Source organism: Nematolebias whitei, chromosome 7, assembly GCF_014905685.2.
Source record: "Nematolebias whitei isolate Nwh7 chromosome 7, NemWhi1, whole genome shotgun sequence".
Classification (NCBI taxonomy): Eukaryota; Metazoa; Chordata; class Actinopteri; order Cyprinodontiformes; family Rivulidae; genus Nematolebias; species Nematolebias whitei.
Window position 1 is genome coordinate 10,850,570 of NC_056504.1, and position 21,099 is coordinate 10,871,668.

At 41.0% G+C, this 21,099-nt stretch overlaps 1 protein-coding gene across 1 annotated transcript in view; it reads left to right on the forward strand.

The window, feature by feature from the left end:
- Positions 1 to 21,099, forward strand: part of kbtbd8 (kelch repeat and BTB (POZ) domain containing 8) — a 37,773-nt gene that overhangs the window by 712 nt on the left and 15,962 nt on the right. Inside the window, exon 2 of the mRNA XM_037679115.1 lies at positions 581 to 634. Coding sequence (XP_037535043.1) covers positions 581 to 634 — 54 coding nt within the window. The remainder of the gene's footprint in view (positions 1 to 580; positions 635 to 21,099) is intronic.

The following is a 21,099-nucleotide window of genomic DNA, read 5'->3' on the forward strand; positions in this document are numbered from 1 at the left end:
CCCCCCCCCCCCCCCCTCCTCCGCCACCACTCGGTCACCATCACCTCTCTGGATGCATCGCAGAACGGGCATCTGTGGCCAGGTCCTGGAAATGAGCCTTGAAAGTGTAATTAATGAGAGCAATGATGAGATAATTACACAGAACAAAGTTATTGATCAAGCTGGCGAACTCCTGAGTCTTTAAATTTGCCTGACCTGAGAAGCCCCCCCCCCCCCCCCCCCCCTGCACCCCATACTCCTCTGCTAACACACACACACATCTGGGTATGAAGTACAGACAGGGAGCGAGGTCATGTTTTCTGGATGGGGCCAGTTTTCACATCTACCTGTACTTACTTGCTTACAGACATTTATGCAAATGCCATGGTAAGAGAAAGGCTCTGTAGTGGTTAATGCATCAGATATGTCTGCTCTGTGCATGAGTGAAAAGTATGTTCATTATAAGTGGATGATGATTATCAGAGAAGTATTTGATGCAACAAACTCATGACAGGAGGGGCTGCTGTAGAATAAGAATAATCTGCTGGTGTGAATCCAAAAATGGAACAGTTTGTCAAACAAACGGTGTTTTTGTCCTCAGGCAGCATGGTGGTGCAGCTGCTGGAGCTGTCACATCACAACAGGAAGGTCGCAGGTTCGCCTCCCGGCTTTTCTGGAGTTTACTTGTTCTCTTCTCCGGGTACTTGAGTTTCCTCCCACAGACCAAAATCGTGCATGTTAGGCTAATTGTCCCTACGTCTGAGCGAGAGTAAAAGGCTGTTTGTCTCTATGTGTCCCTGTGTTGGACCTGGGACCTGTCCAGGGTGTCCCCTGCCTCTCACACAGTGACCGTTGGAGAAAGACATGGCTCTCCATGATTCCAAGAGGACAATGCAGCTAAAGAAAATGGATGTATACATCAGCTCACCAATGTTGATTATTGTGGTGAACAATTAACATCTTTTACACCAGTGCTTTTCAAACTAGGGTTCCCGGACCCCCAGAGGTCTGCGAGCCAGTGCTTAGGGTCCGCTGTTAGTATTTTATATAGGCTGACCCTGGGTTTTTTGATCTTCTCAGAGACACATTATAAAGAAATTATGACCCGTTTCTGACTGGTTTAAATGGGGCCAGCAACTCTAAAAAGAGTCTCCAAGGGATTCAATATTCGTCGAGGAATAGAGTTTTATTTATTTGTTATTGGCTCGCTGCATCATGTAGAAAGGCTTTTTTCTGCACCGCATCATTTTTCCTGACACATCACGCCACATAAGATCTAATGAGATCACACTTAATCCGGCTCCTTATCCACGTGATAGGTTGTGCTCCCCTCTGCGAAGGAGGAGTCTAGGCCCTATAAATTTGTAATTTTCATTCAACCTTTATTTAGACTGGTTTAATCCCATTGAGCCTCGAGGACTCATTTACAAGAGAGACCTGATTTCAACAAAGAATGATGACAACAATGGACAACAGCGACAACAATAGACAGTTATAAAAAGACATACAGATTTTTATTTTTTTTTACAAATAAGATGGCTAAAAAACGTAACAAAAACCAGCAGTAATGCCATGTGACATCCGGCTCTTCAGGTCCAGGATACCACGTCGTGTATCGGACAGGCCAATGCTGTAAACTGTAACTTTCTCCTGCCTTGAGTTAATACAACTGATAAAACTTAATTCACATTTCCTTAATTTATTGATAGTGTGAGTTGCTGCTTCTGGGGGAGGTCCGAGCTGTGGGGGGCAGCGTGAGCTGGAGGCAGACCTAGGGTCTGAGATGAGGCCTGAGGTCCACAGTTAGCAACGGCTAGCTGCAGTAGCTCGGAGCCCGTGGCAGCTCTCGCTGCAGTCACAAAAATAAACAAACAAATAAATAAATAAATAATGTTTATTTTTTATTTTCCTTGGCTTCCTTAGATAGAGAACTTTAATTGGCTTTTCTATGGATGTGAATGTTCCTGTAATGTGCCCTGAGACAACTTTGTTTTGATTTGGAGCTATATAAATAAACTGAATTCAATTGAATTGAATTTTACAAGCACATAGATGTTTAACCACCCATTAAAATACACCAAAAATGCAGGAAATCACATTTACTTTATTCAAAATTTTCTGGGGGAGGACCCCCAGACCCACTGCCCCCTGCTGGTCTGCCCAGTCCTGCTACTTGGTTTGACTCCTGCTGTTGTGATTCTGTTCAGTTTTATGGAAACAGTTTTCTGTAATAATTTGAAGTGGAAACACATTCATTATGTTCATTATGTGAATAAATACAGTTTTAAAGTGTTTTCTGATGCTGTTAATTTTCTCAAAACTGTATTTTTTGGAAGTTGAAATAATAATAAAAAAGTTAATTATGTCTTGAATGAAAAATACACCCCCCCCCCCCCCCATGTTTAAAAATATAAAAATTGTATTAACACTATTAAAAAACAGGCCTAAAGGATTTATGTTACAAAAATATTTCCATTGCATTAAAGCGACAAACTGAAGAAAATTATTTAATGAACATGAGGGTTATGAGGGGGTCCCTGAAACCAAAAAGGTTGAGAACCCCTGTTTTACACAGTAAGCTGCTTTTTGAACGAGTTTGAATCTAACAGGACGGATGAGCTAATGGCTAGTCTGTATGCAGTTAAGACCAAAGTGGCTCACTGCCATCTTAAAACAGCTCCAACATCAAAATGTACATTGGTTCATGTAAATGTTATTTTATAAACCTTTACACTGCAGCCACTTTCACATTGTGGAGTAATTTACATTGTGAATATTTGCAGGAAAAATAGTAGCAGCTAGCAGTAGCGCTTCCAAAGAGCCTGGGGCCCTTCCAGCAAAAATGTCATAAGCATTTTAGCCAGAATAACTGTGGAATGTGAACTTGATGGCAACATTAAGTTAAATCATAGATACTGTTAAATTCTTTCCATTCAAAGGTCACTCAGAGAACTATCTACAACAGGTTAGATATTGTTGTTCAAAACCTTTACACAAGCCATCACTTCAAACTACTCAAGCACTCCTTTGAAATGAAACACTTCATAACAGGTTTACGTTGCTGTCAGTCATGTTCAGGGATGAGTGATCTAACAGTATGACGCAACACTGACAGCTCTCTGAACACTGAGAGGACTTTATGAGACCAGAGCTGGTTGAAGACAGCAGCACCTCTGACCTTCACCCTGCTCCTAGAACCACTACACCACCAAACTGAAGTCATTCAAAGAGTCATGTGCAGCAGGTAAGATATTGACTGTTCATAAACTTTTGACATTACCCAACTTGAAAAACATTGACTGGTTTATTAAAAAGGAGAAAATATTAAATCATTGTTTCAAAAAGAGGAATAAATTGTCAGGTGTTGCAGACCTCTCCTCTCATCTCCTCACCTCTCCTTCCTCTCGTCTCATCTCCTTTCCTCCCTCTCCTCACCTTTCCTCTTATCTCCTTTCCTTTTTTCTCCTCTCTCTCCTCTCCTCTCATCTCCTCACCTCATCTTATTTTTCCTCTCATCTCTTTTCCTCTCCTCTCGTCTCATCACTTCACCTCGTCTCTCATCTTCTTTCCTCTCCTCTCCTCACATCACTTCTAATTACCTCACCTCTCCTTTTCTCTCTTCACCTCACCTCTCATTTTTCTCCTGTCCTTTCCTCTTTTCTCATCTGCTCTCATCACCCTTCATTTCTTCTCCTTGCCTCTCTCATCTCCTGTCCTCACATCTCCTCTCATTTTATCTCCTGTCTTTCCTCATCTCTCCTCTCATCACCTTTCATTTCTTCTCCTCACCTCTCCTCTCCTCTTCTCTCCTCACCTCACCTCTCTTCCACTCTCCTCACCTCTCCTCTATTCACCTCACCTCTCTTCCACTCTCCTCACCTCTCCTCTATTCACCTCTCCTCTCCTCTTCTCTCCTCCCCTCGCCTCTCCTTTCCTCACTTCTCATCTCCTTTCCTCTCCTCACCTCTCCTCTCCTCTCCCGACTCTGGATCTAATGAGGCTGCAAGTCGATGTCGTCTTGAAACGTGGACAGCAGGAGTGACAGGTTGGTTTTTGGCGGGGTGAAATAGATGGGAGCATGAAAAATGGCATGCCACTTTGAATAATTAAACAGTTTAAGAGCCTTACTGGTCCACCGGGCCTCAGATCGATGAACAACATGTGGTCCTCCTGACACCTCAGCGCAGGTCATTTCATTTCTGGCACGAAGTTCTGAAAAGCTCTCACAGATAGCTTACTGTGACGTCAAATCACCTGATGTCCTCAAGAAGGCATATTTCTGGGTGTAATCTTGTTTGAGCAGCTCCAGCTCTGCATCACTTCTGGTCATAACTCCTTAATGCTCCAGCTCTCCTGTTCACTCGTGGGTTAATACTTAATGAAGACTCCTGCAGTCGCCGCTCTGCTCTCAGGCTCAGTTTTCTATTCTGTCTCTGTGTATTGAACATCAAATGCTGCTCAGGGTCCTGGTGTGAGATTAAAGGGCTTGTTCCTTTCTAATAGGCCCTTGACCTTCGCAGCTCGCTGTCACGGCTCCGCTCTTACTCCTTTTGCAGCATACCATCCGCTGCCCGGGCTCCCATGATGCAAATTTCATGTCACAACATCAAACAGCGCGCTGATCAAAGGTCAGCCCTCCTTTCTGTAGGTGTTTGAAATCAAATTTTCTATTTCATCTCCACCTGTCAGGGGCTGTTAGAGCTGAAGAGCAAAAGGATGGAGAGAGACCAGCAGAGGTAGTCAAAGCTGAGAAAAAAAAAAAAAAATAGACAAAGTGATGTGGAAAACTAAGATTAAACATTTGGTGACTGTTTGAAATCTGCACACAGATTCAGCTATCTCTGTTTTAATTCTGCACAAGTAGCACGACGGTGTCTTGACAGGGCTTTGTGTTTTGGCGTGAGTTCATTTGTTTTTGATTGTGTTTCCATTTTCTCATGCACTCCTCATAAATGCTTGAATATTACAAAGCAAAGAGAAGGAGGAAGTTGAAATCGGTGCATCGTTTCTATTAATTAGTGCCGCGATTTGCTGAAGCTCCTGAGAAACACTCTGAAGGTGGGATAAGAATTCAAAGACGGCGTTGAGATGTGACGTTCTGCGTGAAATGATGGTAAAGAAAGAAGTTAGTCATGTGGAGGAGTTCACTGTGGGCTTTTCTTCTAATTATACCTTCTCCTTTAGTCTAACAGCCTGGATATAAACTATGACTTACCTTTAACTGTTTTCAACAATCACCCTAAAAATATTCATTTCTGTTTATCATTTGTCCTTTAATCAGAAGGTTTGATATTCTGCGCCAACACATTTTGCCACACAATTTATTTGCAGATCCCATAATGTTTGATACTCATCCCTGGAATAGAAGATTAAAGTAATATGCTCCAATGACAAACAGAAAGTTTATATTTTTGTCTGGATGTGTTTAAAGCCTCCCATAATTTACAGTAAACTCCCATCAATTCTCATATTTCCCATAAAAATGTTCATTTTCATCCCAAACGCTTCAAAAAACTCCTCCTTTCAAGGAAGATCCTGAAAAATTACAGACATTTTTAATTTCAGCCCTGTCCCTGATCTATCTGCAGGCAGCAGTGCAGCACATCCCTAAACTTCCTCACGTCTTTCTCAGGACAAACAAAACACGCCTGCCTCTCTCAGGAGGCAGTAAAGATCCAGTAGATTTTCCTGCCAGTTATTTCATAAATATGGGGGCACTGTTCCTCTAAATGTGTATTAGCTCATGTAAATGTGGCAAACTGCACCAGTGGAGACATGTTTTATGGTTTGCATCCAAAGCAAAGTTCACAAGGCTCAGACCTTTGGTGCTGCTGATCCTCTGTGCGCTTCACCTGCACGAAGACTCTAACGTGATCACAATGTTGCAAATCCGTCAACTGTCACACTGACATGGCGGCATCAGAGCAGCATCCTGTGCAAGTCCAACACCTGAAGGCCAACCTGGAGACTCAGTCTCAGTGAGGGTGGAGGTTTCCCATCAAGGCCATGCTGGCAGAGAAGAATGTCACCAATGTCTGACTGGAACAGTGACACAGAGATGGGAGGCATGTGGATAATTTACTCTTCTTTCATTCTTTAAAAGCTTCATTCTTTGGACCTTTTTCCACAGGTTTTTTGTTGAACCCATCAGCTCTATGTCTGGCTGCAGTTCTGTTGATCAACAGTAGATGGCAATGTTGCTCTACCCTTAAAAAAATCCCACCATTGTTGGATTTGATGGTTTTTCCAAATAGCAGCTTGTTGCAAGCATTTTTCCTCAGTAATTGTTCAATTTCAGCCAATCAGAATGCTTGTTTTTATTCATTTATTTATTTTTGTAAATTTACTGTTGTTTGAAAGCACAAACGAGGGAAAGGCTTGAAGCCACGAACACGAGATGAGATTTATGAGAAACTGGGACTGTTCAAAGAGATCTAATAACTGAGTTGATGCTCTAAATGAAACAGTGCTTTGGTTTTTACACTTGAGCATCACGAGCCATTATGATGTCATTTGGGCCTATTCATCCATAAAACCATTACATTTACGTTCCTATTCTGTCGTTTATTTCCTCCTAAAGCAATTGGTGTACATAAACTGCTTTCATATTAAATGCAAAACTGAAAATAAAGCTTTCTTATGTTGTGGCACAAAGCAAAACCCAAACACTGAGTGGCAGAGCGCCGACTGAAGGCCAGCGTTCACTGTAAACGCTCCCCTGAAGGGGAAATTAAAGAGAACAGAAACACTGAAACAGATTGTCACGCAGAATATAAATCAGTGGCAAAGAGAAATGATCTGCATGGGAGGGAGGGGGGTGTCAATTACCACCCCATGGTATTAATGAAGGCTCAGGTGATAGCACCCCCCACACGACTCCTGATAAAGTAATTGCCTGGTAAAGCTAACTAACATTGTTCATTTAAAGACACGACGGTCACAAGAGGAAATCAATGCCTTTTTCTTTCTTCTTCTGAGTTTCTTTCCCACCTGTAGAAAGTCTGAGAGCACGAGAAGGGACCGAATAAGAATGAAGCTTGTAGACCCACGATTCTGGGCTCAGAGAAACATAATCAGTTTCAAAATGACTGAAAGAACACGAGAGAAGAAGAAGAACGAGATGATTGGAAGAGCAACGGAGCGGAGGGGAGAAGACGTTTAAATCCTCCTTCCTAGGTTCATCCTTCTTGCGCAGGGATCTTCTGGACTGAACGTGTAACTTCAGAGAACACACGTCTGACAGGTTTTCATTTAGTGAAATATAATGACAAAACTTTTCTTTCTTTTCTTTGATGGAACCAGAGCGGCCTGTGCATAGAGAAGGTCGGTGGTGATGAACTCACATTTCCAGTGTCTTTTTTCGCAGCACTCCACCCTAAAAACATCTCAGCACCTCGGGTCAGTAACTTTGACTCGCTAACCACCCTCATTAGTATTCTTGGAAAGCTCCGTGGCAGACATCCAGTTTCTGTGTGGAGGGGAGAAAACAAAGGTCGGTGGTGGAGCTGTGCTCTGGGATTCTGCTCCTTTCAAAACGCTGCCTTGTGATTATGATGAAGCTGAGGATGGAAGCGAGTGAAGAGGATAAACGCGTGATCTTCAGAAGAAAACCCTGAAGTCGTAGAGATTTGTTGGGGCCTCAAATTTATGAGAAAAATGGGTAAAGTTTCTGTAGCCGTCTCACAGAATTCTGTTTGCAATCAAGCAACAAGGAGCTGTGTGACTGTATATTGAGAAGCCAATAAAATAAAAAAACAGTTATTTTTGCGTGCACAGATTGCAGAACTGCAATCTAGGCTGTGAACATTATTTTGTGTCCCAACTCCACCCACATCATACCACCACCCCCTGTTTAAAGCACACTTCTGATAGGAGGACAGGCAGATTTGCAGCAGTTTGTGAATAATTAATCATCGTGGTTGTTAAACCTACGTGTTCATGGCTGTAGACGGAGAAGCCTTCAACCAAACTGAGATGGGTTTGAGATGTCCACAGTGACTCAGACTATTCTGAAAGAAAAAGTGATGGACTAATGTTTTGGACATGTTCAGAAGTGACAAGTTTGCTGTGCCTCTGCAACTCAAGCTGCGGACCCACGAGAACGTTCTGAGACACTTTGGAGACTTTATTGTGAATGCAATTCAAATGTCTTTAAAGCTTGTTTTTAATGATTTATTGTGTGTTTGACTTCAAGGTTACAACTCTTTTTTTAAATATTGTAATTTGATTTACAATGCATTAGCCTTTTTAAATAAACCTACATTCCTGCGTTTAAAAGCCTAAATTAAAACTGGTGTTATACTGTGTTTAAGCAACACAAGCTCTAAAATGAAATACTTTATTTGCTATTTTCTTTCTTTTTTTTTTTTTTTTTGCAGGTTTCAGCAATCCGTGATGCATATTATCACCTATAAAAACATATATTTAAACCTACAGACCCTTTCCAAAAATTTGAATATCATGGAAAAGTTGTTTAACTTCTATAATTCCATTCAAAAGTTAATATTTAGCAGATGGTAGATTCAGGGCCCACCATTCAAACAATTTCAAGTATTTATTTGTTTATTTTTACATAATTGGTGCTTCCAGCTCATGAAACCCACAAAAACAGGATTTCAAAAAAATTGAATACTGTGGAAAAATCAGCCCAAACGTAGCAGGGCATGAAGTTTGGTTCAATATGGGGAAGACTGCAGACATAACAACTGGCCAGAAGACCATCATTGATGACCTCCATAGGATGGGTAAGCCACAAAAGTTCATAGCTAAGGAGGCTGGCTGTTCACAGAGTGCTGTGTCCAAGCATATCAATGGAAAGTTTAGTGGAAGGGCAAAATGTGGCAGGAGAAGATGCAGCAGCAAAAGAGATGACCGTGGGCTTCAGCGGATTATCAAACAGAGAAGATTTCATAATCTGGCAGAGATCCAGAAAGAGTGGAATGAGGCGGGAGTCACAGCTTCAAAAACCACCACATTCAGACGCATCCAGGAGATGGGCTACAACTGTCGGGTTCCTCTGTCCTCTTTTCTGATGAAAGTAAAGTGTGCTTTTCATTTAAAAATCAAGGTCCAAGGGTTTGGAAGAAGAAGGGTGAGGAACAGAGCCCATACTGCTTGAAGTCCAGTGTTAAATATCCACAGTCAGTCATGATTTGGGGTGCAATGTCCAGTGCAGGTGTTGGTAAACTCTGCTTTCTTAAATCCAAGGTCACCGCAACAGTCTACCAGTATGTTTTAGAGGACTTCATGATTCCTTCCGCTGAGGATCTGTATGGAGATACAGATTTCGTCTTCCAGCAGGACCTGGCCCCTGCCCATGCTGCCAGAAGCACCAAAACCTGGTTTGATGCCCATGCCACAGTGCTTTGACTGGCCAGCCAACTCGCCAGACCTAAACCCCACTGAGAATCTATGGTGTATTCTCAAGAGGAGAATGAGGAGCACCAGACCCAACACCAAAGAAGAGCTGACAACAAGCATCAAGGAAATCTGGGCTTCCATAACTCCCAGTCTTGATGAGGTCTTCAGGTGGGACTGCAGGGGACTTCCCATGATGGATCCACTTTTTATTTATAATATATATATATATATATATATAGTTATTTATAAATTTTTTATTTTATGGTTTATTTCAGGATGTGGAAACAAACCTAGTGACATGTTTCTGCTATTATTGTTGTTGAACCCACATGCAGGCAGAGGCAGGAGACTCGGATGTAAAATAATTATTTATTTGTTTTACAGGAACAGAAACAAAATGCTGACGGGGCAGCAGAACTTACATCTACAGAGGTGACGAGACGAGCAGACACAGAACATGGCGTCCTTCACAGCACAATGCACAGACAAATGACAGGACACAAGAACGCTGAATAAATACAGAACCTAACGAGACATGATGACAAACAGCTGGGGTGATTGGACACAGAGACAGGTGTGGCAGGAGCTGAACATGAAGTGGACACAGGCAGGTGCATGAAAACAATTAAAGAGAAGAGAAGACAACCAAAACCCCACACCTAACATAAACCTGAAACCTGCGGTGGTATCTCAAAATGAGTTTTTAAAGATAATGTATGTTTGGATATTTATGTTAATGGTATAAACAGTTATGTTCAGAAAACTACCAAGGAGAAATAACACTAACAATAAAAAGGATTACTCACCTTAAAAGCACAAGAAAGAATACACTTGTTTGAATGGCCATCTTTTATTAAGTTGTCCTCACAAATGTATCATCTAATCATTACTTTCTAAAGATTTCATCAAAATCCATCGAGTGGTTCATAAAATATTTTGCTAACAGACAAAGTTGACTCCACTATTGGCAAAGCTATAAAAACATCCAGTGCATCCAGGCAGTGCTCAGTGTATATCACGGGGTTGACTCAAACTAAATTTTATTACATTATCAAACTCACTTAGGTCCTTTTATGTTTGTGTTTGCTAACGCTGACTGGCTGTGGGGCCAAGTTGAACTTGGCTGACATCAAAAGATAATTAGTTGTAGATGCACGTCCTAAGAGAATTTTTATTAAAATCTGTTCTATGGTTCATGATTTTTATTTTAATAAAACAACAGACACGTCTTTATTTCATATACTGTGGGTCAGAACACACACAGTAGAAGAGAAACAAACTAGTCAACATGCAAGTTTTACAAACTCGTCTTTTAAACATCAAACAGATCTTTAGTCTTCATGAAGACACTTGTGCATCTTTAAAATAAGCCAGAAGAAAAAAAAAAAAAACTAAACCAGCTTCTTTATCCAACAGATAGCGTTTGGATAAATCTTCCAGTGAAGCTTCACCCTGCAGTTTGGGCAGGACTATCACTCACTAACTCACCGACTTGGCCTCAGGTTACGAGATTAAAAGAGATAAGCGCTGGTGGATATGCCACTACTCGTGACGGGGCTCGACATTTATCAGCCAGTGAAACCAGTGAATAATGTATGTGTTTGTCCAGGCACTTAAAATAAATCAATCAATCAAACAGGAGGTATTGCCCTTGTCCAACCAGTGAGGCTCCCTGAGGCTGGTCCGGACAGGTCTATTTGGAACAGTCTTGTTTGACCTCTTCCTGTGTCTTCCCTTGGAGCCACACGATTGGCCGATCAATCACTTGATAGCACACACCTCCCAACTCATTGCCATGCATGCACACACAAACATAATGCCTTTTCTTATCGTTCTGCGTTACATTCGAGCTCCATCAGATTAAAACTTCCCAGCTTTGGAACATGTACCAGTAAAGTCTGGTATGTAAGTCGGTGAATATCAATGAAGCCTCCTCATCATTTCTCTGTGGCACGTGTGGATTTCCTCAGCGGTGCAGCATTGATCACACTAGAATGACTCTGATTGCAGAGTACCTCTCAGGGAAGGGATGGGATTCATGAATCTAAATGTTTCAGCAGGTGTCAGGATGTAACACTGCACCCAACCGGGGGCGTTACTTTTTTTTTTTTCCAGCATGGATTGGATTGGCGTGTGAGCTCAGGTCTGAGACAGCACGCTCGCTGATCTTCAAATGGGAGAAGGAAGGAATGGCAGCGCAAAAGCTCCCGTAACCGCGGGAGGGACACACCGACACTTGGCCACCATCTGGGATCGGGGCTCGTATTGTGCAGGAAAACTTCTCACAGGCCGGTGCAGCAGGTATGGGCAAGATGATTAAGTGCTAAAGTTGCATTTTCTCTACTGAGCAGGCAGCCCTGAGGCCAGAAAGGCTGCATGATTGCCTCTGTGTGCTACATCACATTGACATGATGGAGAATACTCTCCTGGGGCCTGAAATAATGTAAAGGAAAGTGGGTGAGAAGTGGGGGGGAAGCCCATCCCAGCCTTTTCTGCCAGGTCCTCAGTATTTTCTCCATACAGTGGGATTTGCTGATAGATCTCCCCGTGTCACTGCCTCACTCCTGATGACAGACAGAGTTTTCACACATGGGTGAATGGCAGCACACACCAGGAGGAGCGCCATAATCTGATACTCCTACCAGAGGCCCCTTCCTGCCGGGTGTCCAAAACCTCGGGGCTACTCTGACTGTGGAGCGGCACAGACCCTGCGTACGCACAAATCTGTGAAGAAGAGGACGATTAAGAGAGATTAAAAAAAAACAGAGGCTGGTCAAATTGTATTAAATGTAGGGAATGTGTGTGTGTCAGTGAGTTTTCCCCCATAAGTAATTAGCAGGAGGCTAAAAAAAAGACAAACTTTATAAAAAGCAAATCCATCAGGCGGACAAGTGGAACAAATGAGCCAAACCTCGCAGTGGGAGGCGGCAAACTTTATGTTTGCTTCCACAAACTGAAGGGCACACAAAGTACGGTCGCACATTCATTTATTTATTTATTCATCACCTGCTAATGCACGAAGCAGCTCAGCATGGATATTTGACAGCTTGTAGAAATAAAAGGCGACTAACAGGAGTTGCTTAATATTTAAAGTTCAACATTTTTCCTCAACACGCAGTTTGATTTTTTTTTTTTTTTTTTACCACTGACAGTTTTTGGCTTGTTTTTCTCATCTGTTCATTATCCAGATGTTGAGGATGCGTGACGGGTCCAAGCTGCCTCTGGGGGTAAGGCCGTGTGTACACATGCTGACATGAAGGCAGTCAAACAAGAGCTCTTACATTTTTCTTTACAGTCATTTTACCATCATGAGTTAAGCTAATATAAATACCTTTGTTTTGTAACTTAAAGTTGATTTTTATGTAATTTTTTAATTAACCTTTATTTAATCAGACAAATCCCATTGAGATCACAGATCTCTTTTGCAAGGGAGGCCTGGACCTGAAATAAATCTGATTTTGAACTCAGGACTTTGTTTAAAATTCAGCTTCTAAACTGCTCTTGCTTGAAAAATACACACCCACATCCAGTGGAGGTCAGTCCGTTGGGACAAAAATCATTCGCCCCACAAAGTAGTTCCTCCTAATAAATAAAGTAAATTACTTATTTACTGAGCGTGCAATGTATTATTATGTTCTGTGCATTTTTCAACTATTATGACAATCCATCCATCCATTATCTTTACCCGCTTCTTCCTTTTCAAGTCGCGGGGTCATGGTGCCCATATCCAGCAGTCACTGTGCGAGAGGTGGGGGACACCCTGGACAGGTCTCCAGTCCATCACAGGGACACGTAGAGACAAACAAGACAAACAACCATTCACTCTCTCACTAACACCTAGGGACAATTAGAGTTACCAATCAGCCTAACATGCAGGTTTTTGGTTTGTGTGAGGAAACAGGAGTACCCGGAGAAAACCCACGCATGCACGGAGAGAACATACAAACTGTACCCAAAAAAGGCCCCCAGCCAGGACTTGAACCGGGGTGACCTGCTTGCTGAGAGGCAGCAGCTCTACCGACTGCGTCACCGTGCTGCCCTTCTTTGACAATTTGAAGTGGAATTTAAAATAAATTTTAATGAGTCTTCCTCATTTTTTAAAACTTATTTAACATTATGGGGCAGAATCCTTCAATGACCCACGTTCGTCAAGTTGATTTGAACCTGCGGTGATTCAAACTGGCAGGTCCAATAGTTTCATTTGGGGCATCTGATTTTCTGTCCTGTGGACACATTCGACTGGTTTGAGCACGTTGATTCGACCTCTGCTTAGACCTGACATGAGCTCAAACGCAAAAGCTGCAGTGAAACCTGTTGAGACCAACAGTGGAGATATTGTATTTTGAAATCCACTTGGAGCGGACACAGGGGGCCAGAACAGAAAACAGAAGAACAGAGAAAAGTCAAAGGTTGTCCGCCAACATGGTGGGACCTCATTTAAACAATTCCACGTGCATCACATTAGCACATGGTTCTACCATTCATTCATTTTCTCTCTCTGTTTCTACCATTCATTCATTTTCTCTCTCTGTACATGTGATCGCTGAGCGAGTTCTTCAGTCAGATATTTTTTCTTGCTATAGCGTTTAGTTGGCATTTTAATTTGAACTTCCTGAACTTGTGTTTGGGTAAATAAAGCAGTTTTTTGTCTGTTTGTTTTCCACAAGCTGCTTGCTTCCTGCTCACCTGTATTTGGCTCCTTCTGTCTAAGCTCAACAGAATAATCTCCAGTATGCTACTGGTTACAAAGAAAAAGTCAGTGGTATGAGTTATGCCTAATTACAGCAATCAGTCAATTATATATGTTCAGATTATTAAAAGGGTATTAATTTAGGCTGTTGATAACAGTTGTTGATTGGTCATGTTTATTTGTGATGTTCCAAATAAATCAAAGAGCTTTTTTTATTTTTAAAATGATTGAGCTAACATTTTTACTTAAAGCAAGCAAAGAACCGCTTGGCTGAACAATCAGTACGCTGGTCAGTGATACTGCTGTTAGATGCTGTATTGTTTTTGGTAAAATGCATTTTTCTATATATTTTTTCAGCCGTATGTTTACACTGAAACAAAGTTTTAGGAGCCCCAAAGCAATATTTAGTTGTAAACAAAGTGGAAAATTCCTAAAACGCCACCATTGCAATTATTCGTAGTAAATTAGACGACGAATAAAAAGATTGCTTGGAAAAAACAGCTAAGGTCGTAGACTGAGAGGTTTAGGGTTAAACAGACAACCAATGATTGAAGGATAATTAAACCACCTTTTAAGATAGTTTCCTTTACTGCTCTGTTTCTAAAACAAAGTGTGCACATGTAATCTGAAGAATCTTCGTAACCCATAAGAACCCAGACCCATTTCTACTTTCATGAAAATGATGGGGGTTGTAAGTTCTAACAACTGACTTATATGTAACACGTTTATATTATATGTTTTTTTTTTTTTAAACCTCCACCTACTGGCACAGATCTGAAATGTGACATATAGATCACATTGGGCATATTTAGTAAATTTGTTCCGCATTTGGAAATAGATTGTCTAAACAGTTGTTTTGTTTTTAACACAGAGTTTTATTTTTGTTTGCAACTTCTTCACACGTATGATGATCACAACATTGCTTGTTTTCGTTTAACGAGTACTTCTTAAAAAAAGAGTCCGTCAAATATGGCACATGGAAATTTTTTTGTACAATTTAGAGTTTATTGCCCGATGTGACATATATGTCACAACAATATTTGACAAGCCTATCCTTTATCAAATTGTTTTAGAAATGCTATCAAACCAGGTTATATGTGAGCTATGACATATTATTCATCATTGAAACAGTGGAAACTCACCTTTGGTAAAAGAAAATAAAGTTTCTAAAATTAGCTTAGTGGTCACATTAGCTGCTCCGGTGCACCAAGACTTTGTAAATGATGTCATCAGTACCCAGAGTCCCTCACTAGCAGTGTTGCCAGGTGAAAAATGTAGGATTATCGTACACCTGGCAACACTGCTCACTAGTCACATGACTGAATGAGGATGTTCAGTAGATGTCACTTAGGGACTTCATGAGCTAAAAGTCAATGTTAAACCTTAATAAGGAACTTTTCTCTATTTTAAAAGGGGCAGTGACACCAGTGTCAGTTAATCTGGAGTTATCCCATTAACGACCAACTCTGTCAACAGTTTGAGCTGTTTTCACAAAGGATTGTTTGGAAGTGAAGGTGCTTTTAGGCGATCGCAGAACATCTGCTCCTCAGCTCTTCAGGCGGTGCTACAAAAGAAAAAGTCACGAGACAAAAGCAAGAAGAGATTTTATTGAACATGGAGGAGAACCCCCTGGTTTTTTATTTACAGCGGCCTCCTATGGTCTGTAGTTACTCCTTCTGAGTGAAAGGACGGGGGAGTCCATCCCTCGCAACATCTGCAGGCATTCCCCCACAGCCATATCCCCACCTCTGACAAAACAACACATCTAGGATACAATTACACCTCCTACCTCCTATCCCTCATGTTCTTGCCTCGCTTCCTCAATTTCTTTTGTTCTGCAATTTAATGGATGAAAATTTGTCAACTAAATAAACATTTTGTTTATTTTCAGGCTACAAGTCAAACCAGATTCACAAATATGATTAAATTTCGAAAAATAAAGCATTTTACCACTGGACCGTGCCTCCTTGTTGCTCCTCACCAAGAAGTTAATGGTGACAAATATACAAAGTTTGGGATAAATTTGCAGCATTTTTCTTTGGCTGTAAGGGTGAGCAGCCAAAGAGAATGTCATCTATTTCTATCTCTGGCTGAACAATCTTCTCCAGTTTGATTGCTTAGCCTTTCTGTTCTGTAGCCTGAAAAATTGTAAATGCACCCGATAATAGTTAAAATAATAATAAATCTCGTTTCAGCTTTCTGCCTCAAAACAAGATGCGGGAGAAAGTAGAAAGTGGAGATATCAGGTGATCAATTTCATTGTTTCAGAAAAAAGCCAGTATCAGAAAGGGGATTATCTGAAACCAGAGCTTTCATCAAATAACAGCAGCACCGGGAAGACTTTTTCTTTGACTCAACAGCAGCTAGGCCCAATTTCACAGGCCGTACTGTGGCTGAAGGGGAAGAAATTGGAAAAAAAAAAGTGAAATTGATCACTAAGATTGCAGCTGTACTTTTATTTGTCTCTTCTTCTGTTATTTGACAGCGTTCCGCAGCATTAGAGAGGATTTCAAGCCTGCACGGTGTGGATGATGGCGCCACTGAAGGTGCTACAGGAATCTTGTCCTGCATGTGGAAACAGTCTAACAGGGATCTAGACCCAGTTCATCCATCCATTATCTTTATCTGTCTTTTAGCAAAAAATCTCATGAACGAGCATCCAGTTTTTAATAAACTTCTTTGAAAGTAATCACTCGATAAACATGTACAACTGGTTACTTTTAGAAATGACCCTGATTAAAGATGGCCGATATACAACAAATGACTTTTTATGTCTGTGAATGTTTTCTGTTCAGTGCCCTGAGATGACTTCTGTTGTGACTTGTCACTATATAAATTAACTGAATTGAGTTGAAAGACATAAATGTCCACAACTCAGTCATCATCGTTAAAATTATTGAACCAAACTCTGGTGAGGCAGTATCTGATACTCATTCCTACTAGGTACTTCAAGTGCTACTTTTTCCTCCTAATTTTTGCTTTAAACTTTGGCAGTAAACTTTGGAGTCAACTTTGTTTGTCTGTTAGCAAAATATTTCATGAACTAGTAGACAGATTGTATTGAAAATCACTGGAAGTAATTAATAGATCTACTTCAACAACTGTTTGCCTTTTGGGGTCAATTTAATTCAATATGGCTGCCACAGCTAATAGAACTTTGCAAACACAAAAGTGGCAATAACTCAGTCAGTTGCGTAATTAATGAGCTAATATTTTCTGTGAAAGTAGCTGAGACTCACTTCCAACTGTTCTCTAGACACTGACAGATCCTGCAAGATATTTGTTTAAATCTTGGGCTTTACCAGTTGGAGCTAGCCTTCTCTGTCTGTTAACAAAACACCTCATGATATAGAAGACAAATTTTAAGGAATTTTTCAGAAAATAATAATTAGATCTAGATATGCAACTGACTGACCTTTGGAGTCAACCAAATTTAAGGTGACTCTCACAGTTAATCAACCTTGGAATACACAAAAAGCTCTCTTTAACAGGTATTTGGACAAGTGTTGGTGCAATAGCAGCTGGAAGTCTAACAACACATTCTGAGCACTAACCGTGCAAGATTTACGTTTAAATGTTAGTCAAGCAATGCAGCGGACGATTTGCACTCCTTTAGTACTCCCTGCGTTAAAACATATCTGTGATCTTGTTGATGTCATCTGAATAGAGATGGGTTTCATTTTCACGTTACCTGCAAACAACACTCTGCACCACAGATTAAGGCCCCATTTACACAGACACGACTGGAGGAAACGCAGTTTTTCGGCTGTTGCTTGGAGGAAAAAAAAATCCTCGTTTACATGACTGCATTCAGTGTTTACATGCAACTGGAGGGGAACCAGTTGCCGTCGAGCAATGCTACAGCAGGTAGATCCACTTTCTTGATAATGTTTGCCTGTGTTGTTTGGGGCGCCTGTGGCTGAGTGGTTAGAGCAGTCGTCTTCCAATGCAAGAGTTGGGGGTTCGAATTCACCAGCAGTCACATGCTGAAGTGTCCCTGGGCAAAACACTGAACCCCTCATTGACTTCGATGTGTGTCTCGTCGGTGTATGAATGTGATAAAGTACTGATTAGTCTCTTTAGAATGATTTGTTCTATTAGCTTTGAAGAAATCTAGTAGAGTGATGTATGAATGGGTACACGAGGCACAGATTGTGTTGTAAAGTGCTTTGAGTATTTCGATAAGATAGAAAGGTGCTATATAAGTACAGTCCATTTACACAACAACCATCTGAGTTTTTATTTTTATTTTTCCTGTGAGGAGAAGCTATCCTCCCACCAGAGGGACTGGTTCCGAAAGAGAGTCAGAGAGAGCGTCAGAGATTCTTTATTGTCATTCGCACCTCATGTGGTACATGTGGTGGAGCGAAATTATGTACACGGGGTCCCAGTTACATCCAACAATAAAATGTATAAGAAAAACTATGATAACATCTAAGATATGAACTAAGAAAAACATCAACTAAAAATACACTAAGCACTAATAGCATAAAAAACATTACGTCGAACATCAGCACAAACATGAACATGAGTCTGTGTGAGCAGATGAGCACGCATGAACACATCAACATTGAAACAGATCAGCAGCAACATGAAACAGATCAGCAGCAACATGATATGGTTTTTCACAGTGATTATTCTGGTTAGAGATTCATGAGTCTAACAGCCTCAGGGTAGAAGCTGTTCCTCAGTCTAGTGGTTCTATACTTAATGATCCTTAACCTCCTTCCCGAGGGGAGTGGGGCAAAAAGTGTGTGTGCTGGGTGAGTGGGGTCTTTCATGATGCAGGTGGCCCTCTTCCTGCATCTGGAGGTGTAGATGTCTGTGATGGTGGGGAGACTGACTCCAACAGGCTTCTGTGCAGCCTTCACCACTCTCTGCAGAGCTTTTCTTTCTGCAGCTGTGCAGCCTCCATGCCACACGTTGATGCTGGAGCAAAGGAAAGAGGAAAGAGCATACACCTTGGCGGTGAAGAAGGACATCAAAGAGAAAGATGTTGCATCAACAATTTACTTAAAATTCCTCTCAGTTCATTTTTCCAATCCATTCAATATTTTAGGCTACATTTAGCAAAAAAGTAACAGCCTGAACAAGCCAGGTAAACAACATGGCATCACTAACCAGGATGACAACAGAGAGGAAGAGTACAGTTCATAATGTAGTTTACAGTTTGGTTAACATGGTTTTAATAGTATGTTCAGTTTAACGATCAGTGTTTGTGTAACATACAGTTTGTGGTGTTGAATAAATAAATAAAAATTAAACATGATGTCTTCATTTTCAACATTAATTCTTCTTCTTTTGGCTTCTCCCTTCTTCAGGGGTCACACAGCGAACTGAGTCACACAAAGACTTGACAAATATTTTTACACCAGATGTTCTTCCTGACACAACCACAGACCACTGAGCTACCACAGCCCTCTGTGTGGAGCAGAGAGCTGCTAACTAGGGTGCCCGGGGTGCAGATGGTGAGGGTTCAGGGCCTTGCTCAAGGGCCCAGAGTGGGGCAAATGAGAATGGAGACAGGCGTGGTTGCTTCACCAATCCCACCCACATTTTGATGTTGTCGGTACCGGGAGTTGATCCAGCGATCTTCTGATCACAGGTCCACCTTCTCTAACGTCTGCACCACCACTCCCTCGTTTTCAACTTTAATGACATGCAATACGTTTCACATCATCAACAAAGTTTAAGTCACATAACTTGAATTACATGATAGCTTCATTTAGCTCAGAAAGCTTCATTACATCTCCCTCCACTAACAGAAACACTGTTTACTATTGTTACTGTTATTATTTAGCACATTTAGTATGTTATAGTCCAGCGCCACTCACATGTGTGAAATATATGCCTGTGTATATGCAGCTTCTGTGCTTTTCACACCTCCACAGCGAGTTCCCCCAAAAATCTCCACTCTGAGACCTGGGTTCATAAACCTCTGGATACAAAGAGCGGGGGCTGTTGGCTGAACCGCAGCAGAAAAGCTGCCGTTTCACTCAAAATATGCGTCCTGTAAACAGGCCCTTATTTGTGTTTGCCCTGAACTTTTCCAACCATAATCTTGACTGTAGTTAAAATAAAAGATCATTTGGACATTCATCAGTTTATTAAGTACTGGTTGAAGAAGTTTGTCCGAGCAGAGAAAGATGGGGGAATTCTTCAAGAAAAAACTCTTGACAGTAGAAATTGTTTTTTCCTTCTGGGAAGAAGCTCATATTCTGGATATTGAATAGATGCAACTGGTGCGGTGTTCAAACAACGCCACTATCAGAGAGGCTCATTCACAGATTAATAGATAAAATCTAATTACAAGCTAAAGTGATTAAATGACAGTGCCTTGGTAAATGGGGATTGCAATGTAATCAAAGTGTTCAATAAACAGCAATTACTCCATTTCTCTGGACAGCAGGAGGTTTGCAGGTGCTGCCACATGAATCTGAAATGACCCACAGCAGCAAAACCCCCATGCTGACAGAAACTTCAAATCATGATGAAAAATCAGCTGCGAGCACGGACTTCTTACTGTTGACTGTGTGGAGAGGCTGAAATGGTCAAACAACATGATAACAAAGCATTTCATATGATGCATAAATATTATTATTTGCAGGAGACAAACATTTGGTGTGCTTATAATTTAAAATCTAATATCACAGTGCACCTTTAGTAGGGCAAAATTGACATTTGCTTTGTAGGTATATATATATATATATATATATATATATATATATATATATATATATATATATAAAGGAGCATTAAGTGTAGAACCACTAGACTTAGGAACATCTTCTACCCTGAGGCTGTTAGACTCATGAATCTCTAACCAGAATAATCACTGTTTCAATATTGCTGCTGATCTGTTTCATGCTGATGTGTTCATTCCTTGCTCATCTGCTCACACGGACTCATGCTCATGTTCGTGCTGCTGTTCGACGTAATGTGTTTATGTTATTAGTGCTTAGTGTATTTTTAGTTGATATTTTTCTTAGTTCATATCTTAGACGTTATCATTGTTTTTCTTTTACATTTTATTGTTGGATGTAACTGGGACCATGTGTACATAATTTCGC